This window comes from Thalassophryne amazonica, chromosome 4 (assembly GCF_902500255.1).
Source record: "Thalassophryne amazonica chromosome 4, fThaAma1.1, whole genome shotgun sequence".
NCBI lineage: Eukaryota > Metazoa > Chordata > Actinopteri > Batrachoidiformes > Batrachoididae > Thalassophryne > Thalassophryne amazonica.
The window spans coordinates 91246615-91267007 of NC_047106.1; the positions used below are offsets into that span (position 1 = coordinate 91246615).

General features: G+C 45.0%; 1 protein-coding gene across 1 annotated transcript in view; it reads right to left on the bottom strand.

Annotated features, from left to right (window-relative positions):
• Positions 1-4391: 4391 nt before the first annotated feature.
• LOC117508970 (extracellular calcium-sensing receptor-like) overlaps positions 4392-20393 on the bottom strand; it is a 38666-nt gene continuing 22664 nt past the window's right edge. Inside the window, 4 exon segments of the mRNA XM_034168798.1 lie at positions 4392-4546; positions 4549-5271; positions 5349-5478; positions 5565-5792. Coding sequence (XP_034024689.1) covers positions 4392-4546; positions 4549-5271; positions 5349-5478; positions 5565-5792 — 1236 coding nt within the window.

A 20393-nucleotide genomic window follows, 5' to 3' on the forward strand; every position in this document is an offset into this window, starting at 1 on the left:
TCCTTCTGTATGGCTTCAAACCTCTGAAATGGCTCAGAGTGCTTCCCTGTTCACTGTGTCAAAGGCCTTTGTCAGGTCAATGAAGACAGGGTAGTCCATGTTCTGCTCAGTTCACTTCTCCTGGATCTGTCTCACCATGAACACCATGTCGGCGGTGCTACGTCCCAGCCTAAATCCACACTGGGCTTCTGGTAGAGGTGCATTCTGAGATGGCACCAATCAGGTGGTTCCGGTTGACATGTGCAAAGATCTTTCCTGCAATGGACAGTAGGGAGATGCCCACGGTAGTTGCCACAGTCTGCTTTGTTGCCCCTGTTCTTGAACAGGGATACAACAGTGGTATCTCTAAAGTCCTGTGGCATTGCCTCCTCTTACTAGATGTTAATTAAGATTCTATGGAACACCTCTAGAGCTCTTGGGCTTGCCACTTTCAAAAGGTCGACGGAAATGCTGTCCATGCTCGGTGATTTGCTGCAACAGGTCAGTGGCTTTCCTCACTTCGTCCAGAGCAGTGGTGGGCACAGCTAACCAAAAAGTTAACTTTTATAAAGCTAAACCGATTAATCCCTAAAAAATTTAGCAGAAGTTACAGACAAAAGCTAAACCAATAACTTTCAGTATTGACTTCAGTACACGGCAGCTACTGACACAACGAGTCAGGGCTTCTGTCTCAGTTCAGTGTTCTCTCAGTAAAAGAGACCTGGGGGCGCATGTACAAAGCGTGCAAACACACAACAACCTGGCATATGCCCATCTCCACATCCATGTGCAGATCTATCAAAAGTGATTTGAGCGTGGAAATGTGCAGTGCTCAAAAATTCTGGCTGGTGTACATACATTTCTATTGTTCCATCTCCAACATGTACAGGTGACACAGGAAACCCTTAATAATGTGAAAACAAGACGTCATCAGAGTGGTGTGCATAGCAGAGACGCACTGATGAACATTTAACACACCCACGTGTTTGCAATTATATGAATGGATATAAAAGCATGCGCAAAGTGATGCATAAAATAGCACTAACAATGGACCTTGCAAATGCTGCAATCCGATGTGAGCGTGTATTCAGTGAATGCAAGGCTTTACTTCCAAATGAGGACAATTGGCTCAAACCGATTTCGATTACCAAGACCACTGTTACTGAAAGTGCGCACAAAACTGCGATCGGCCCAGAGCGCAATACGGTGAGTACCGAGGGGTTGTCTGTGCCAAAACAGGTGCTGACCACGCTGGGCTTCCTGGCATCATGGGTATTCCAGCGTGAGCTGGTTGATCGGTCAGGTGTGTGCCAGTCAACCTTGTGCCGAGCTGCAATCATCCAAATGTCATCAGGTACATTCCAACATTACAGCACATTTTGCAGCGAGAGCCGGTTTCCCAAATGTAATTGAAGCTATTAACTGCACACATTTTGCTAAAGGTGCCATCACAAGATGAATTTGTTTCTGTTAATAGGAGATATTTTCATTCCATCAATGTTCAAATCATATTTGATGCGCAAATGCGCGCTGGAGGCTGGAGGGTGCACAATGGGGGTGGGGTGGGAGGGGAGTTGTGTTTAAATAGTTTATTCGTGTAATTGTTCCGAACAAAAATCAGCATGGACACATGTGGGCATGTTATTATTATTATCATTATTAATGCCTTTTTTATTTTTGCTTGATGGTGAGCTGCAAAGCTTCTTAACAGGCTTTCTGTGAGCCGTATTTGTCAATAAATGCGTGTGTAAATTGTGAATGTCACACTGTCAGCGGAGGCGCGCCTCACCTTTTTAACGTCAGTATGTGCGCACTGTTCTGCATGTCGGCCTCACACATTCACACTCCGTAGCTACCACGAACATTTTTCCAGTTTCATGATTAAACCATTTAACAGCGTACCTAATAAACAGTCCCTGCATGTCTCCTTGTAATTTCCAGTCATCTATAGTACTTTTTTTTTTTTCTGTGTTCATGTTGTCTGATGTGATGTGGGCAATCCCTGTTCCAAGGGCCTATTTACATGAAATTGCATATTTAAATGGGGCGTGACCAGGGAGGAGTTTGGTTTCACACTCAATGCCATGTTCAGTGAGATGTATAAATGGAACGTGTGTGAATTCATGCCTATGCACACTTTGATACATCTGGATATATTTGTGATTACGCCATATTCATGGTATTGGTGTACACCAGCTTTTAGTAGAAAGTATATGTTAGTTTTTGTACATGAGGCCCCTGGTGATCAGAGAGAAATGACAGAGGGGAAAAAAATGATAATTTCTCTTCACACCATACAGACCTGCTGGTCATTTCAGTGGAGTCTTGTACAGGCAGACAGTTTTGACTTATGGCTAGAATTTTAAACAATCTAATTGCGGACAAGTTATTGAAATTAACATCACGTCTGTTGTTTTACAAAGTGAAAATATCAGCTATACATTTTAGTTTTAAAGTAATGCACTAATTTTGAAGGTTTTAGTGTTTAGACACACATGCCGCATTGCATTATGGGTACATTAGTTTTCTGACGTAGGTGGTTGGCTGGTCGGTATAACACAGTTACTGAAATGTGTGGTGGGTTTTACAAATGAATCTGTATTTGTAAATATGGCTTTTTTTATTTAAAAAAAGGCAATTTGAAAACTGAAAATTCTGTTTGTTAATATGTTTCTCACTTTTAGCGAATGTGTGGCTGCTCTACATTATTGACTATACGGCATGCCACAAAGGCATGCCCTATAGTCAATAATGTTCTTCTTACTGGTCCGAATCTCAACAACAGCCTGCTGGGTGTGCTCATGTGGGTGCATGAAGAAAAGGTGGCTGTCACTGTGATATTAAGCAAATGTTCCATTGCTTTGAGGTCGGGGAGGAGGTCCAGCCTGAGGCTACATAAGATTGCCTCCAACGACATCACAGTGATGAAAACGTTCCACAAGGAGGATCTTGCAAAGGGTCTGAAGGATCTAGACCTAGGGGCAGACAGTCCACCAATGCAAAGGAGTCTTGGTATAAGCTGGGACATTACCTTACAACAGAGTTCACCTTTCAGGTGTTGAATACTGAAAAGCCCTACACTTGTAGAGGGGTACTTTCCATCATAAACAGTTTGTATGTTCCTATTGGCTTCACAGCACCAGTCAGCATCAAAGGCAGGGCCCTTCGAAAACAGCTCTCAACAGACGCAGGTGAATGGGACAACCCACTTCCAGATAAGATGCTTGAAGAGTAGAGCACATGGAAAGAGTCTGTATACATCGAAGCCTAGAAAGAGATACCCAGACAAATTCCCCTCAAAAACCTGTCACCTTTCAAAGATGACACAGATTGCCTCAGAGTTGGAGGTCATCTTTCACAAGCCGACATGCAGAATGATCATCCTTTCATCATCCCAGGAAAGCACCATTTAACTACATTGTCAACATTATCACCAACAAGTACAGCACGAGGGATGCCATTTTACAGAGGGCACTATAAGAACAGCTGGCCTATGGCTTGTTGGTGGAAAACATTGCATCAGCTCTGTCATTCAACATTGTGTCACATGCCACAAATTGAGGTGGAACACAGAAACCCAAAAGACCTACCAATGGACCATGTAACAGTCTGTCCACCATTTACTTACATTGGTGTAGATGCCTGGACCTTGGGGAATCAGTTCTTGGCAAACACATGGAGGCCTAGCCAACAGAAAGCATTGGGCTGTTACTTGAACCTGCTTAGGTATCAGAGGTAATTGAGTCAATGGAGTCATCCAGTTTCATCAATGCCTTCATGTCTATTTGTGGTCCAGTAAAACAACTGAGATCCAATTGCAGAGCTAAATTCCTGGGGGCGTGGAAGGAGCTTATGATAACTACAAATCAGTGCAATAACCAGGAAATACAAGATTTCTTGGACAAGAACAAACGCACATGGGTCTTTAACCCACCTCATGCTCTCTACATGGGAGGAAGTTGGGAGTACATGACTGAAGTTCTTGTTACCCTTCTTGTCGAGATAACTGCCATCTTAAACTCGTGACCCCTTATTCCTGTTTCATCAGATCCTGACTGTTCCTTCACTCTTATACCTGCTACCCTCTTCACACAGAAATCTTGATCTCCACTGATCTCCCCAAGAAGCTTTGACAAGTCAGACTTGTACGGATGTCAATGTAACAATGCCACATGTCCACTCTAAAAAATGAACTGGTGTCTCAACGAGAAAAAGTGATGGAACAATTTGCATAGATTTGTTTAAAGTTATTTCAACTTAACTCGAGAAGTCTTATGGCACCAACTTAGTTGAAAGTTGAAATAACTCACAAAAATCAATGGAAATTGTTACATCAATTTTTCTCATTGAGTCAGCAGATTTTTAGAGTGTACAGCTGGGGTCACAAATGACCCCATTCAGCCACTTGAAGGTTAAGCCTCAATATCTCGGCTCATGATTGCCTTCTTTGTGTTTCTCTCAGGTCTTAGGAGAATAATGTAACATTTGGGTCCAAACAGTGCAATCAAAAGCCCAAAGCTGGAGGCCAAGATGGCAAATACTTCCACTGCATCTGCATATTTACCAGAGAGCTGATATAAGCTGGGACAAATGCCACCCACACAGCACAGAATATCAGCATGCTGAAAGTGATGAGTTTAGCCTCATTAAAACTGTCAGGAAGATTCCTGGCCAGAAATGCAAGCAGGAAGCTGAGGACGACCAGAAAGCCAATATAACCCAATAACACTGCAAAACCAACTGTGGATCCAACAACACATTCATAAACTATTTTGTCATTGTGATATTGAGTGTTTTTATGAGGAGCTGGAGAGGAAGAGACAAGCCAAACAGTGCAGATTACTGCCTGGACAGAACTCAAAGCCAGAACTGTCCCTCTTTGTTGTCTGACACCAAACCATTTCATCCTGGCTCCACCTCCTGGTTTGGAGGACTTAAACACAGCCAGAACCACCATGGTTATTACCAGGATACATGAGACACAAAGCACAAAGCTGATCCCAAAGGCTGCATGTCTCAGCTGACATGTCCACAGCTGAGGTCGGCCAATGAACAGCAGCAAGCACAGAAAGCACAGCTTTAGTGAAATTATGAGCAGGAAGCTCAGTTCTGAATTGTTGGCTCGTACTATCGGTGTACTGCAATAATATGTGAAGATCCTGAGGACAATAGAACAGATAAATGTCCCCAGCAATGAGGCAGCAGTCAGGCAGATACCCAGAGGCTCATGGTAGGACAGGAACTCAGTTCCTTTAGGAACACATTGGTTATGCTGAGGATTAGGCCAGACAACTGGTGCAATCCATGGAGCCTAAAGAGAAAATGTATTCATTTTATTCTCAAAGGAAAGCTGAAGTTAAAAAAAAAACACCAATCGGTCTCATTGCTGATCTTTTCCTCAGAACATGGCACACAGTCAAAACAGCATATCGGCTTGCCTTTCTTTCTTGCCATGCGGGTGCCAGATGGACAGCTTTTGCTGCACACTAATCGGGGTGGCTACAGAATCAGAAGAAATTTTCTTATTCTTCACCATTTCACTGTTTGATACTTTTCTTTGAAATCATGTTAGTTTAGCTTGTGACCTCTTTGAACTGCCAGTTCCAGAAGATTGTGTCTTCTTCAAGTCTGATATCTTCACCTTTTGACAGTGACTTATGAACCACACCCACATTCTTAACCTTGATTGTTCCATCAGGGAGCCACTGCCAGTTAACAATGCCATAGACTGGTAAGGCATCACCATTCTCATCAAATAGCACCTGGTCACCAAATGATGTGGAGAAACTGATGTTTTGCAAGTAATGTACAAGCTGTGTAGATTAGAATAAAGGATAGAAAATAACTCAGAATTTTTTTTTAAAAAAAGTCAAGGTTAAGAAAACTTTAAATTTTTGCATTTTTTATATTTTACTTATATAAACACTTAAACACTTGCAGATCCACCTCAGATCTGCTGTGGTGACCCTGAGTGAAGACAAGGGAGCAGCCGAAGAGACTTTTAAAACATTTAATTAGGGTTGAGCTGCATACTCGTTTCAGTATGAGTATGAGTATGAGTATCCAGTATCCTGTTCGCTCACTCTCTCTCTCTCTCTCTCTCGCCTGCTCGCTCGCTCGCTCTCTCTCTCTCTCTCTCTCTCCTGCTCGCTCGCTCGCTCTCTCTCTCTCGCTGTCCCGCCTGCTTTCTCACACGCCGCACACACTTGCCAGGCGCATGTTCACGAAGCACCGAGTACGATGAAGTGGGAAGAATAGGAAGCAAAACAGTTGCTGGTTTAGTCTGCAGTCACCACGCTACTATTCAGAATTGAAGCATTGCAAACACACCAATATAGATGTCTTTTGATGGTAGGTTAATAAAGTAAAAAAAAAAAAAAACGCACATGTGCGAAACAACTGTATTTATTTATTTAATTAATTTATTCTTTTTTTTGAACAAAGATGGATTTACATCGATATTTTAGTTCTGTACAGCCAAAAAAACACAGGTCAGAATGATGAGGGGGCAGAGAAAGAGGGACAGTCCAGCACAGATGAACAGGCAACCACACAGGACCAGGCCAATTCAGCATCAGAGCAGCCAGCCTCCAAAGGAACAGAGCGACAAGCCAGCCCAAAAAGAAAGAGTTCTGAAAAATCAGACTATGAAGCAAAAAGAAAGCACACATTTGTGGTTTCATGGACTAAGGAATTCCCTTGGCTGGAATATGATAAGGTGAACAAAACAATGTTGTTGTGACAGTGTAGTGACACGGACCCACAAAAGGGGGCATTAATGAACGGACAATGGATAAGCCAAAAAGTAACAATTTAATGTTGTGAATTGCACAACGGAATACAGACAATAACAATTGAGGAGTACAGTCAATCATACACAAGGTGACGTGTGGGCAGGCTCGAGGATAGAAGACATCTGTCCAGAGAAGAGCTGGATCCCACACGGCTTCCACCACCAGCGGATCTGAAGAACACCGGAGCCGCCAAGTCCCGAGTCCCAGGTGGCCACCGTCTCCAGCTGTCAGACCTGGTACTGCTGGCAGAAACAGAAACAGTTAATGGTGGGTGTGTGAAGACACACCCAGTAATCCTTCCTTGCTCAGTCCCTCCGGGAGGGAGAACCTCCACCTCCAGAAACAGTGCACCCGTGCAGCTCCTGTCAGTCACTTCTGTTGGAGTTATTCTGTAGATACACTGTTTTATTTTATCATGCATGTTTGTGTTCTCTGCTCTGGTAGAATGTAGTTCTCTCTGCTCTGATAAAGTGTACTGTACTGATGTGATGGGTGAAGGTTACTTAAGATATGTGACATGACGTGCTTCTGCAAGTTGTGGTATCTCTGTGTGCACGCTAAGCTCTTTTTCAGGACATGTGAAGATGACCCAGGCAGAATGCAGCCATAAGCGGAGCAGTGAGATAAAGAATAGAGAATTGAATGTTCCAACCACAGTGTGATTATGATACATTAGTCCTTGTGTCAGAAGAAGTGTGATTAATCGATAGATGTCTTAAACACATCTTAATCAAGCCCAAGATTAAAAAGGTTCTGAACGTCCTGAATGTATTGTGCAATCAGCGGTTCTGTGGCAACAGCTCACGCGCTATCACTCCTCCCCTTAGGAGCTGTACCGCCCATGTATGTAGGGAAGTCCTTAATAAAAAGAGCGGGAGCGCAGGCCAGACTTTAGTGTAGCTTTGGTGTATAGCCTGACTGCACTCCGCGCGTAAAATTTGACTTTCTGTCTCACTGGTGGTTCTTGACTCTGTTTGTCTTGTTAAAGGTTTTAAAAATGTTTGGAGGAGAAAATACCCAACAACTTCCCTGGAAGGAGTGAGAGGCAAAGATGTCGCGCTCACACTTTCCGCCAATCCAGCTTCAGACTGTAGCCACAGGAAAACGGCTGCACACAGAACAACATTTAGTAACAGAAAATTACCGCAGAGAAAGTTACCTTGAGTGGTAGCTGATTTCTCGGCGGGGAGGTGGAGTGGCAGTCCGGCCTTTATTGTGATGGTGATGTGTGATGAGTGACAGCTGGTGCTGATGACGAGTAATAGCTGTCACTCCCGGTTGCTATGACGCCCTCTCGTGCTTGAAGCCCACACTTCAAGCAGGGCGCCATCTGGTGGTGGTGGGCCAACAGTAACTCCTCTTCAGCGGCCCACACAACAGGAACCCCCCTCAACGGGCGCCTCCTGGCGCCCGCCCAGGCTTGTCCGGGTGACGCCGGTAGAAGTCGGCCAGGAGGGCCGGGTCCAGGATGAAGCTCCTCTTCACCCAGGAGCGTTCTTCAGGTCCATACCCCTCCCAGTCCACCAAATACTGGAACCCCCAGCCCTTCCGACGGACATCCAGGAGCCGGCGCACGGTCCAAGCCGGTTCCCCGTCGATGATCCGGGCAGGAGGCGGCGCCAGTCCGGGGGTACAGAGGGGTGAAACGTGATGAGGTTTGATGCGTGACACATGGAAAAACGGGTGGATCTGGACTGAGGACTTTGAGTGTGGTGAAAGGTCCAATGTATCTGTCCTTCAACTTCTGGGATTTCACCTGCAGGGCAATGTCTTTTGTGGAAAGCCAAACCTCCTGCCCAGGCTGATACGTAGGGGCTGGGGCACGCCGGCGGTCTGCATGGTCCTTGGCCCTCATCCGGGCTTTGAGCAGGGCAGAGCGGGCAGCACGCCACACCCGACGGCACCTGCTCAGATGGGCCTGGACCGAGGGCACCCCGACCTCTCCCTCCACTAGCGGGAACAATGGGGGCTGGTACCTCAAACACACCTCAAACGGGGAGAGGCAGTAGCCGATGATACTTGGCTGTTGTGAGCGTACTCGATCCAGGCCAAATGGTTGCTCCAGGCCGTCAGATGCACCGAGGTTATGCAGCGGAGGGCCTGCTCCAATTCCTGGTTCGCCCGCTCTGCCTGTCCGTTCGTCTGAGGATGGTACCCGGACGAGAGACTCACGGTGGCCCCCAGTTCCCTGCAGAAACTCCTCCAGACCTGAGAGGAGAACTGAGGATCACAGTCTGAGACGATATCCGATGGAATCCCATGCAGACGCACGACGTGGTGGACCAGGAGATCTGCAGTCTCCTGGGCCGTCGGGATCTTCGGGAGGGCCACGAAGTGGGCAGCCTTGGAGAACCAGTCCACTATCATGAGGATGGTAGTCATGCCCTGGGACGGCAGGAGACCCATGACAAAGTCCAGGCCGATGTGAGACCAGGGGCGATGAGGCACGGGCAGAGGCTGGAGGAGGCCTTGGGCCTTGTGGTGGTCGGCATTGCCCCTGGCGCAGGTGGTGCAGGCCTGGACGTACTCCCAGACGTCGGCTTCCATAGACGCCCACCAGAAGCGCTGCTGGACCACTGCCACGGTCCTTCCCACCCTTGGATGACAGGAGAGCTTGGAACCGTGACAGAAGTCTAGGACCGCAGCCCTGGCCTCTGGTGGGATGTACAACTTGTCCTTCGGACCTGTCCCCGGGTCCGGGCTCCGTGTCAGGGCCTCCCGGACGGTCTTCTCCACGTTCCAGGTGAGGGTGGCCATGACAGTGGACTCAGGGATGATGGTTTCCATAGGGTCTGACAGCTCGGTCTTGACCTCCTCTTCGTGCACCCGGGACAGGGCGTCAGATCGTTGGTTCTTCGTCCCGGGGCAGTAGGTGATCCGAAAGTCAAAACGCCCGAAGAACAGTGACCAGCAGGCTTGCCTGGGGTTCAGACGCCTGGCGGTCCGAATGTACTCCAGGTTCCGATGGTCCGTGAAAACCGTAAATGGTACAGATGCTCCCTCCAACAGGTGTCTCCACTCCTCCAGAGCCTCTTTCACCGCTAGAAGTTCCCGATTGCCGACGTCATAGTTCCTTTCAGCCGGGGTCAACCTGCAGGAAAAGTAGGCACAGGGATGGAGAACCTTGTCGGACTCCCCGCTCTGGGATAGCACTGCTCCTATCCCTGAGTCAGAGGTGTCCACTTCTAAAATAAACTGGCGATTGGGATCGGGCTGCACCAGAACTGGTGCAGTCGAGAACCGGCGTTTCAACTCCCTAAACGAGGCTTCGCACTGATCCGACCAGGTGAAGGGGACTTTTGTGGAGGTCAGGGCTGTCAGGGGGCTAACTACTTGACTGTAGCCTTTGATGAACCTCCGTTAGAAATGTGCAAAACCGAGGAACTGTTGCAGTTTCCTACGGTTTGTTGGTTGGGGCCAGTCTCTCACTGCCGCAACCTTGGCCAGATCAGGGGCGACGGAGTTGTAGGAGATTATGAACCCCAGGAAGGACAAACTCGCACTTCTCGCCCTTCACAAACAGCCGGTTCTCCAACAACCGCTGCAGGACCTGACGTACATGCTTGACATGGGTCTCAGGATCCGGAGAAAAGATGAGTATATCGTCTAGGAGTGGCAGGTGGAGTGGCAGTCCGGCCTTTATTGTGATGATGATGTGTGATGAGTGACAGCTGGTGCTGATGACGAGTGACAGCTGTCACTCCCGGTTGCTATGACGCCCTCGTGCTTGAAGCCCACACTTCAAGCAGGGCACCATCTGGTGGTGGTGGGCCAGCAGTACCGCCTGTTCAGCGGCCCAAACAACAAATGTTCTGTCAAGTGTGTCGTCAATTCCCTACAGTTTCTGACTCCAACAATGCTTTTGTACTTGGTACTAGTAATTTAAGGAAAGACCCCATCAGAACCCATGACAACTCCCTGTCACATAAGAAGTGCATTAGTGCCCAGTCTGCAGCTTTATTCCCAGAAGAGACACCAATTGCAAAAACCATACAACACATGAACAAAGCACAGCAGGATATAATGACTAGACTTTTTAGAAGAGCATTTTATGTTGCAAAAAGTGAATTGCCAAAGGCAAAATTTGGCAGTCTTTGCAAACTTCAAAAAGCAAATGGCATAGATGTAGGTTCTACCTACCACAATGACCATGCCTGCAGAGATTTTATTAGGGCTATAGCAGAAACCTCTAGAGACCAGATTCAAAAAGATATCAAAGACAGCAGGTTTTTGTCTGTGCTAGCAGATGGGAGCACAGATCAACCAATCAATCAATTTTATTTATATAGCGCCAAATCACAACAAACAGTTGCCCCAAGGCGCTTTATATTATAAGGCAAGGCCATACAATAATTACGTAAAAACCACAACGGTCAAAACGACCCCCTGTGAGCAAGCACTTGGCGACAGTGGGCAGGAAAAACTCCCTTTTAACAGGAAGAAACCTCCAGCAGAACCAGGCTCAGGGAGGGGCAGTCTTCTGCTGGGACTGGTTGGGGCTGAGGGAGAGAACCAGGAAAAAGACATGCTGCGGAGGGGAGCAGAGATCAATCACTAATAATTAAATGCAGAGTGGTGCATACAGAGCAAAAAGAGAAAGAAACACTCAGTGCATCATGGGAACCCCCCAGCAGTCTAAGTCTATAGCAGCATAACTAAGGGATGGTTCAGGGTCACCTGATCCAGCCCTAACTATAAACTTTAGCAAAAAGGAAAGTTTTAAGCCTAATCTTAAAAGTAGAGAGGGTGTCTGTCTCCCTGATCTGAATTGGGAGCTGGTTCCACAGGAGACCAACCAGAAGCTCACTCTGAGACAAGACCTTTCTAATTTTAGAGATATTGCGTAAATGCAAAAAAGCAGTCCTACATATTTGTTTAATATGCACTTTGAATGACATATCCTGATCAAAAATGACTCCAAGATTTCTCACAGTATTACCAGAGGTCAGGGTAATGCCATCCAGAGTAAGGATCTGGTTAGACACCATGTTTCTAAGATTTGTGGGGCCAAGTACAATAACTTCAGTTTTATCTGAGTTTAAAAGCAGGAAATTAGAGGTCATCCATGTCTTTATGTCTGTAAGACAATCCTGCAGTTTAGCTAATTGGTGTGTGTCCTCTGGCTTCATGGATAGATAAAGCTGGGTATCATCTGCGTAACAATGAAAATTTAAGCAATGCCGTCTAATAATACTGCCTAAGGGAAGCATGTATAAAGTGAATAAAATTGGTCCTAGCACAGAACCTTGTGGAACTCCATAATTAACCTTAGTCTGTGAAGAAGATTCGCCATTTACATGAACAAATTGTAATCTATTAGATAAATATGATTCAAACCACCGCAGCGCAGTGCCTTTAATACCTATGGCATGCTCTAATCTCTGTAATAAAACTTTATGGTCAACAGTATCAAAAGCAGCACTGAGGTCTAACAGAACAAGCACAGAGATGAGTCCACTGTCCGAGGCCATAAGAAGATCATTTGTAACCTTCAGTAATGCTGTTTCTGTACTATGATGAATTCTAAAACCTGACTGAAACTCTTCAAATAGACCATTCCTCTGCAGATGACGAGTTAGCTGTTTTACAACTACCCTTTCAAGAATTTTTGAGAGAAAAGGAAGGTTGGAGATTGGCCTATAATTAGCGAAGATAGCTGGGTCAAGTGATGGCTTTTCAAGTAATGGTTTAATTACTGCCACCTTAAAAGCCTGTGGTACATAGCCAACTAATAAAGATAGATTGATCATATTTAAGATCAAAGCATTAAATAATGGTAGGGCTTCCTTGAGCAGCCTGGTAGGAATGGGGTCTAATAGACATGTTGATGGTTTGGATGAAGTAACTAATGAAAATAACTCAGACAGAACAATCTGAGAGAAAGAGTCTAACCAAATACCGGCATCACTGAAAGCAGCCAAAGATAATGATACGTCTTTGGGATGGTTATGAGTAATTTTTTCTCTAATAGTTAAAATTTTATTAGCAAAGAAAGTCATGAAGTCATTACTAGTTAAAGTTAAAGGAATACTCGGCTCAATAGCTACAGTGCTGAAAAGAAACCTGGGGTTGTTCTTATTTTCTTCAATTAGTGATGAGTAGTAAGATGTCCTAGCTTACGGAGGGCTTTTTATAGAGCAACAGACTCTTTTTCCAGGCTAAGTGAAGATCTTCTAAATTAGTGAGACGCCATTTCCTCTCCAACTTACGGGTTATCTGCTTTAAGCTGCAAGTTTGTGAGTTATACCACGGAGTCAGGCACTTCTGATTTAAAGCTCTCTTTTTCAGAGGAGCTACAGCATCCAAAGTTGTCTTCAATGAGGATGTAAAACTATTGACGAGATACTCTATCTCACTTACAGAGTTTAGGTAGCTACTCTGCACTGTGTTGGTATATGCAATTAGAGAACATAAAGAAGGAATCATATCCTTAAACCTAGTTACAGCGCTTTCTGAAAGACTTCTAGTGTAATGAAACTTATTCCCCACTGCTGGGTAGTCCATCAGAGTAAATGTAAATGTTATTAAGAAATGATCAGACAGAAGGGAGTTTTCAGGGAATACTGTTAAGTCTTCAATTTCCATACCATAAGTCAGAACAAGATCTAAGATATGATTAAAGTGGTGGGTGGACTCATTTTGTAAATGGGGAATCTTCTTCACAGACTAAAGTTAATTATGGAGTTCCACAAGGTTCTGTGCTAGGACCAATTTTATTCACTTTATACATGCTTCCCTTGGGCAGTATTATTAGACGGTATTGCTTAAATTTTCATTGTTACGCAGATGATACCCAGCTTTATCTATCCATGAAGCCAGAGGATACACACCAATTAGCTAAACTGCAGGATTGTCTTACAGACATTACAGACATAAAGACATGGATGACCTCTAATTTCCTGCTTTTAAACTCAGATAAAACTGAAGTTATTGTACTTGGCCCCACAAATCTTGGAAGCATGGTGTCTAACCAGATCGTTACTCTGGATGGCATTTCCCTGATCTCTGGTAATACTGTGAGAAATCTTGGAGTTATTTTTGATCAGGATATGTCATTCAAAGCGCATATTAAACAAATATGTAGGACTGCCTTTTTTCATTTACGCAATATCTCTATAATCAGAAAGGTCTTGTCTCAGAGTGATGCTGAAAAACTAATTCATGCATTTATTTCCTCTAGGCTGGACTATTGTAATTCATTATTATCAGGTTGTCCTAAAAGTTCCCTAAAAAGCCTTCAGTTGGTTCAGAATGCTGCAGCTAGAGTACTGACGGGGACTAGCAGGAGAGAGCATATCTCACCCGTGTTGGCCTCTCTTCATTGGCTTCCTGTTAATTCTAGAATAGAATTTAAAATTCTTCTTCTTACTTATAAGGTTTTGAATAATCAGGTCCCATCTTATCTTAGGGACCTCGTAGTACCATATTACCCCATTAGAGCGCTTCGCTCTCAGACTGCGGGCTTACTTGTAGTTCCTAGGGTTTGTAAGAGTAGAATGGGAGGCAGAGCCTTCAGCTTTCAGGCTCCTCTCCTGTGGAACCAGCTCCCAATTCAGATCAGGGAGACAGATACCTTCTCTACTTTTAAGATTAGGCTTAAAACTTTCCTTTTCGCTAAGGCTTATAGTTAGGGCTGGATCGGGTGACCCTGGACCATCCCTTGGTTATGTTGCTTTAGACGTAGACTGTGGGGGGGTTCCCATGATGCACTGTTTCTTTCTTTTTTTGCTCCGTATGCATCACTCTGCATTTAATCATTAGTGATCGATCTCTGCCCCCCTTCTCGGCATGTCTTTTTCCTGGTTCTTTCCCTCAGCCCCAACCAGTCTCAGCAGAAGACTGCCCCTCCCTGAGCCTGGTTCTGGCTGGAGGTTTCTTCCTGTTAAAAGGGAGTTTTTCCTTCCCACTGTGGCCAAGTGCTTGCTCATAGGGGGGTCGTTTTGACCGTTGGGGTTTTTCATGGTTATTGTATGGCCTTGCCTTGCAATATGGAGCGCCTTGGGGCAACTGTTTGTTGTGATTTGGCGCTATATAAGAAAAAAGTTGATTGATTGATTGATTTACATTTTGAGCAAAGCCAATTGAGTCTAATAGATTAAATGCAGTGTTGAGGCTGTCATTCTCAGCATCTGTGTGGATGTTAAAATTGCCCACTATAATTATCTTATCTGAACTAAGCACTAAGTCAGACAAAAAGGTCTGAAAATTCACAGGAGAAACTCACAGTAACGACCAGGTGGACGATAGATAATAACAAATAAAACTGGTTTTTGGGACTTCCAATTTGGATGGACAAGACTAAGAGTCAAGCTTTCAAATGAATTAAAGCTCTGTCTGGGTTTTTGATTAATTAATAAGCTGGAATGGAAGATTGCTGCTAATCCTCCGCCTCGGCCCGTGCTACGAGCATTCTGGCAGTTAGTGTGACTCGGGGGTGTTGACTCATTTAAACTAACATATTCATCCTGCTATAACCAGGTTTCTGTAAGGCAGAATAAATCAATATGTTGATCAAATATTATATCATTTACTAACAGGGACTTAGAAGAGAGAGACCTAATGTTTAATAGACCACATTTAACTGTTTTAGTCTGTGGTGCAGTTGAAGGTGCTATATTATTTTTTTCTTTTTGAATTTTATGCTTAAATAGATTTTTGCTGGTTATTGGTGGTCTGGGAGCAGGCACCGTCTCTACGGGGATGGGGTAATGAGGGGATGGCAGGGGGAGAGAAGCTGCAGAGAGGTGTGTAAGACTACAACTCTGCTTCCTGGTCCCAACCTTGGATAGTCATGGTTTGGAGGATTTAAGAAAATTGGCCAGAGTTCTAGAAATGAGAGCTGCTCCATCCAAAGTGGGATGGATGCCGTCTCTGCTAACAAGACCAGGTTTTCCCCAGAAGCTTTGCCAATTATCTATGAAGCCCACCTCATTTTTTGGACACCACTCAGACAGCCAGCAATTCAAGGAGAACATGCGGCTAAACATGTCACTCCCGGTCCGATTGGGGAGGGGCCCAGAGAAAACTACAGAGTCCGACATTGTTTTTTGCAAAGTTACACAACGATTCAATGTTAATTTTAGTGACCTCCGATTGGCGTAACCGGGTGTCATTACTGCCGACGTGAATTACAATCTTACCAAATTTACGCTTAGCCTTAGCCAGCAGTTTCAAATTTCCTTCAATGTCGCCTGCTCTGGCCCCCGGAAGACAATTGACTATGGTTGCTGGTGTCGCTAACTTCACATTTCTCAAAACAGAGTCGCCAATAACCAGAGTTTGATCCTCGTTGGGTGTGTCGTCGAGTGGGAAAAAACGGTTAGAAATGTGAACAGGTTGGCGGTGTACACGGGGCTTCTGTTTAGAACTACGCTTCCTCCTCACAGTCACCCAGTCGGCCTGCTTTCCCGACTGCTCTGGATCTGCCAGAGGGAAACTAACGGTGGCTAAGCTACCTTGGTCCGCACCGACTACAGGGGCCTGGCTAGCTGTAGAATTTTCCACGGTGCAGAGCCGAGTCTCCAATTCGCCCAGCCTGGCCTCCAAAGCTACGAATAAGCTACACTTATTACAAGTACCATTACTGCTAAAGGAGGCCAAGGAATAACTAAACATTTCACACCCAGAGCAGAAAAGTGCGGGAGAGACAGGAGAAGCCGCCATGCTAAACCGGCTAAGAGCTAGTAGCTGCGCTAGGCTAGGGGATTCCTAAAAACACACAAAGTGAATAATGTGTAAATAATTTAGAGGTGATTCAGCAGAGGGAGTGGTTTAGTTAAGGCACGTGAAGATTACACTGTGAAACAAATCGTTATCTAGGTAACTAGATCAATCTAACTGTGCAGATTAAACAGCTAACAGATACAGCAAAACACCGCTGTGCTCCGGAACAGGAAGTGATACAATACCGCAGTGAGAGCCAACCACCAGATGCTGGGGTTATTGAACAGGAGCTGGTTCATGTTAGATATGTAAAGGGAAATGGTGACATATCTACTTACATGGTGAAATGCCAACCAGTCAGAAGCTCAAATGCTGCAGGGGTTCTAGAAGCCATTGATGAAGCTGTGGACCATGTAGGCATCAGGGCAGACACTTGGAAAAAAAAAAAGTGGTCTGTGCCAATTTTGATAGTGCTGCTGTAATGATTGGAGAAAAAACTGGAGTAGCTGGGCGGCTCAAAGAAAGGGCACCTAACATTATTGATATACATTGTGTGGCACATAAATTAGAGCTGGCAGTGCTGGACAGCATTAAAGGATGCGAGTACCTAGTAAAATTTGAAGACACACTCAAAAGCTTCTTTAAGATGTATTATTATTCACCAAAAAAGAGAAGGGAACTGACTGAAATAAGTGAAATACTCAATGAAAAACTGGCACATTTTAGTGGCCTAAAAAGCACCCAGTGGCTGCCAAGCAGGCTGAGATGTCTAAAGGCTGTGGAAAAAACTACACTCAAACAGTTACCCATTTGGAAAACATGTCAGGAGGAAGTGGTGTTACACCAGAAGATGCTGCAAAAGCAAAGGGGATTGTGCAGGAGATGAAAGTGAGAGATTTGTTAGATTTCTGCATTTTATGTTAGATTACAGCACAATCCTTTCCAAATGCAGCACTGAAATGCAGCATGACAAACTGAGCATTATGCGAACAAATCAGTTAGTTGAGAGCACAACATCACGCCTAATCAGCCTTAAAACCAAGCCAGGTGAATTTCAAAAATCCCTGGACACCAAACTCACAGTAAATGATGATGAGAGTATTTCTTACAGTGGAACAAAACTCACTAAAAGCCAGCAACCTGTTAGGGGGGGATGTGAAGACAAGGACAAAAGTGTCATTAGTACACTGTTCCTGAAGATTATTGACAACACAGTTAAGTACATGGACAACAGATGTAAAAATCTTTCTCAAAGACCCTTGTCTTGCTTTCAAGTTTTTGACCCTTCTACTCTTCCCAGCTGTCAACTTTTGGGGATGAAGAGGTGGACTGTCTTGTCAAACATTTGACACTTTGCTAAATGAAGAGGAAAAAGGCAAAATTCCATAAGAATGGATGGATCTAAAAATGTGGCTTTCAGCACACCATGGTAGCAAACTAGACACCTTGTACAAAGATCTCTTATCTGAGAATCCTGAAAACCTGTCCCATGTGTTGTTGCTAGTGAAGTTAATGCTGACACTAAGTCCATCAACAGCCATTTGTGAGAGTGGATTTTCCTGCATGAACTGTGTGAAACAGTATACCGCACAAGTCTCCAGGCTGAAACACTGAATGACCTTATGCACATCTCCATAAATGGGGAATCAGTGGAATCCTTTTGTCCTGAGACAGCAATTCATTTCTTGATGTTGAGCACAAAGGGCACAAGACATATTGTACACAAAACAGGAAAAACAGTGAGCAGAGAAGAGGAGACTGTGGCACAAGAGGAAATGTCTGAAGATGATGAGACTGTTCCCTCAACAACTGGCATTTTGTTCTGTGTTATTAAAAGTTCCAAAATGTTAATTAGGTTAAATGTGTTATCACTTGCATTAAAACATTAAAAACAAAAAATGGCCCAGTTCATTTCATTTCAGGCTACCAAAACTTGAAGAGTGCCTGCCCGAAGGGCTACTAGGGATTTTGAAATTTTGCGAGCCCTGGAACTGTTGAAATGTATGTGGCATGCATCATCATAATAATTATGAATTATTATCATTTGCAGTGAATGTGAACAGCGGCTATCAAACTGAAAGCACCGTGCGCTACTGTACGCATGTTGCCGCAAATCTGAACAGGCTGTTATATCCACAATAGACCTTGCAGTGCATATATTTGTCCATTCCTTCTCATGGGCGACGTAAATAATGTGAATATTGCCTCCATCATAACTGTATATAACACGGGCAGCTGCACCTCTCCATGGTGCGCAGTAACGCATCATTGCACGTGCCAGGCTCAGAGCTGAACAGATCTCATGCTGTAATAAATGATCACCTTCTAACTCTGTAGGAGATATGACATGGAACTGTCGTGCCAGGCCATGAAATAATTAATAAACATGAATCTCACCTCCAACAGTGGTCCAGGAGTGTTTCACAGCACGGACGTGGAGCAGAAACCGCAGCCTGTGGTTAAAATCCTCTCACCCAAAATAAAAATAAAAATAATAATAATCCCATGTGATAATCCAATCACCATGGTGTCCAGAGTTGCACTGTGCTCCTGAAGTAAGCAAAAAAGAAAAAAAAAGCTGTCCAGTGGCATTAAGCATGCATGCTTAGTAGCTCATGCAGCATTATCCATACACACATACACACACAGACACATGGCTGAGTGATAATTGCACCCTCACGCGTGTGTGCGGAGTGCACATGCACCACTCGCATTGCGCACTTGTATGCATGAGGAATATAGCACTCCAGTCCTGTGTTTCCCATCCTGACATTTGGACATCGGGCAGTCTTCAGCACCTTTTATGGCTGTCTGACAGCAGTCTGTGTCATCTACCTGTTGTCTACGTGTGCTTTGGATGCCATCATGCAGGTATGGATGAGGTAATCCAGATGCATTCTGACATGGCTGACCACGCCTCTTTTCATCTGGACCGCATTGGATTATGGCAGTATTTGCCGTGTCGGGTATGGTTTCTGCACATTCTTGCTATGTATGACAGGGGCTTAAATTTTGGAGGTGATCTGGATCCGGATTCCATCCATCCATCCATCCATTTTCTTCCGCTTTATCCGGAGTCGGGTTGCGGGGGCAGCAGCTCAAGCAAAGCCACCCAGACCTCCCGATCCACACACACACGTCCCCCAGCTCCTCTGGGAGAACCCCAAGGCGTTCCCAAGCCAGCCGAGAGATGTAGTCCCTCCAGCATGTCCTGGGTCTTTCCCGGGGCCTCCTCCCAATGGGACGGGCCCGGAACACCTCTCCAGCGAGGCGTCCAGAGGGCATCCGGAAAAGACGCCCGAGCCACCTCAACTGACTCCTTTCGACATGGAGGGGCAGTGGCTCGACTCCAAGCTCCTCCCGAGTGACCGAGCTCCTCACCCTATCTCTAAGGGAGTGCCCAGCCACCCTGTGGAGGAAACTCATCTCAGCCACTTGTACTCGCGATCTCGTTCTTTCGGTCATGAGCCAAATCTCATGACCATAGGTGAGGATCGGAACGTAGATCGATCAGTAAATCGAGAGCTTTGCCCCCCTACTCAGCTCTCTCTTCACCACAACAGTCCGATACAGCGACCGCATCACTGCAGATGCTGCACCGATATCCGGATTCTGAATCAAGATTTCAATTTATGTAGGCTTTGAAGGTTTACATCTAAACTACAATAATGGATTTTCACCACCTTGTCACCACAGATTGGTGTTAGGCCATGAAAGACTCCGTTAAATTTTGGAGGTGACCTGAATCTAGATCTGTGTTCTTGATCAAAATTTCACTTTATATAGGTTTTGAAGGATTACGGCAAAACTACTACATGGATTCTCACCAAATTCACAACACAGATAGCTATTTGGGCATGGAAGACTGAATTTTGGAGATGATCTGGAGTCTGGCTTAGGATTTGCGGGGATTGATCTGGATCAATATGCAGGTTCTGCAGCAGAAAGATACAACAT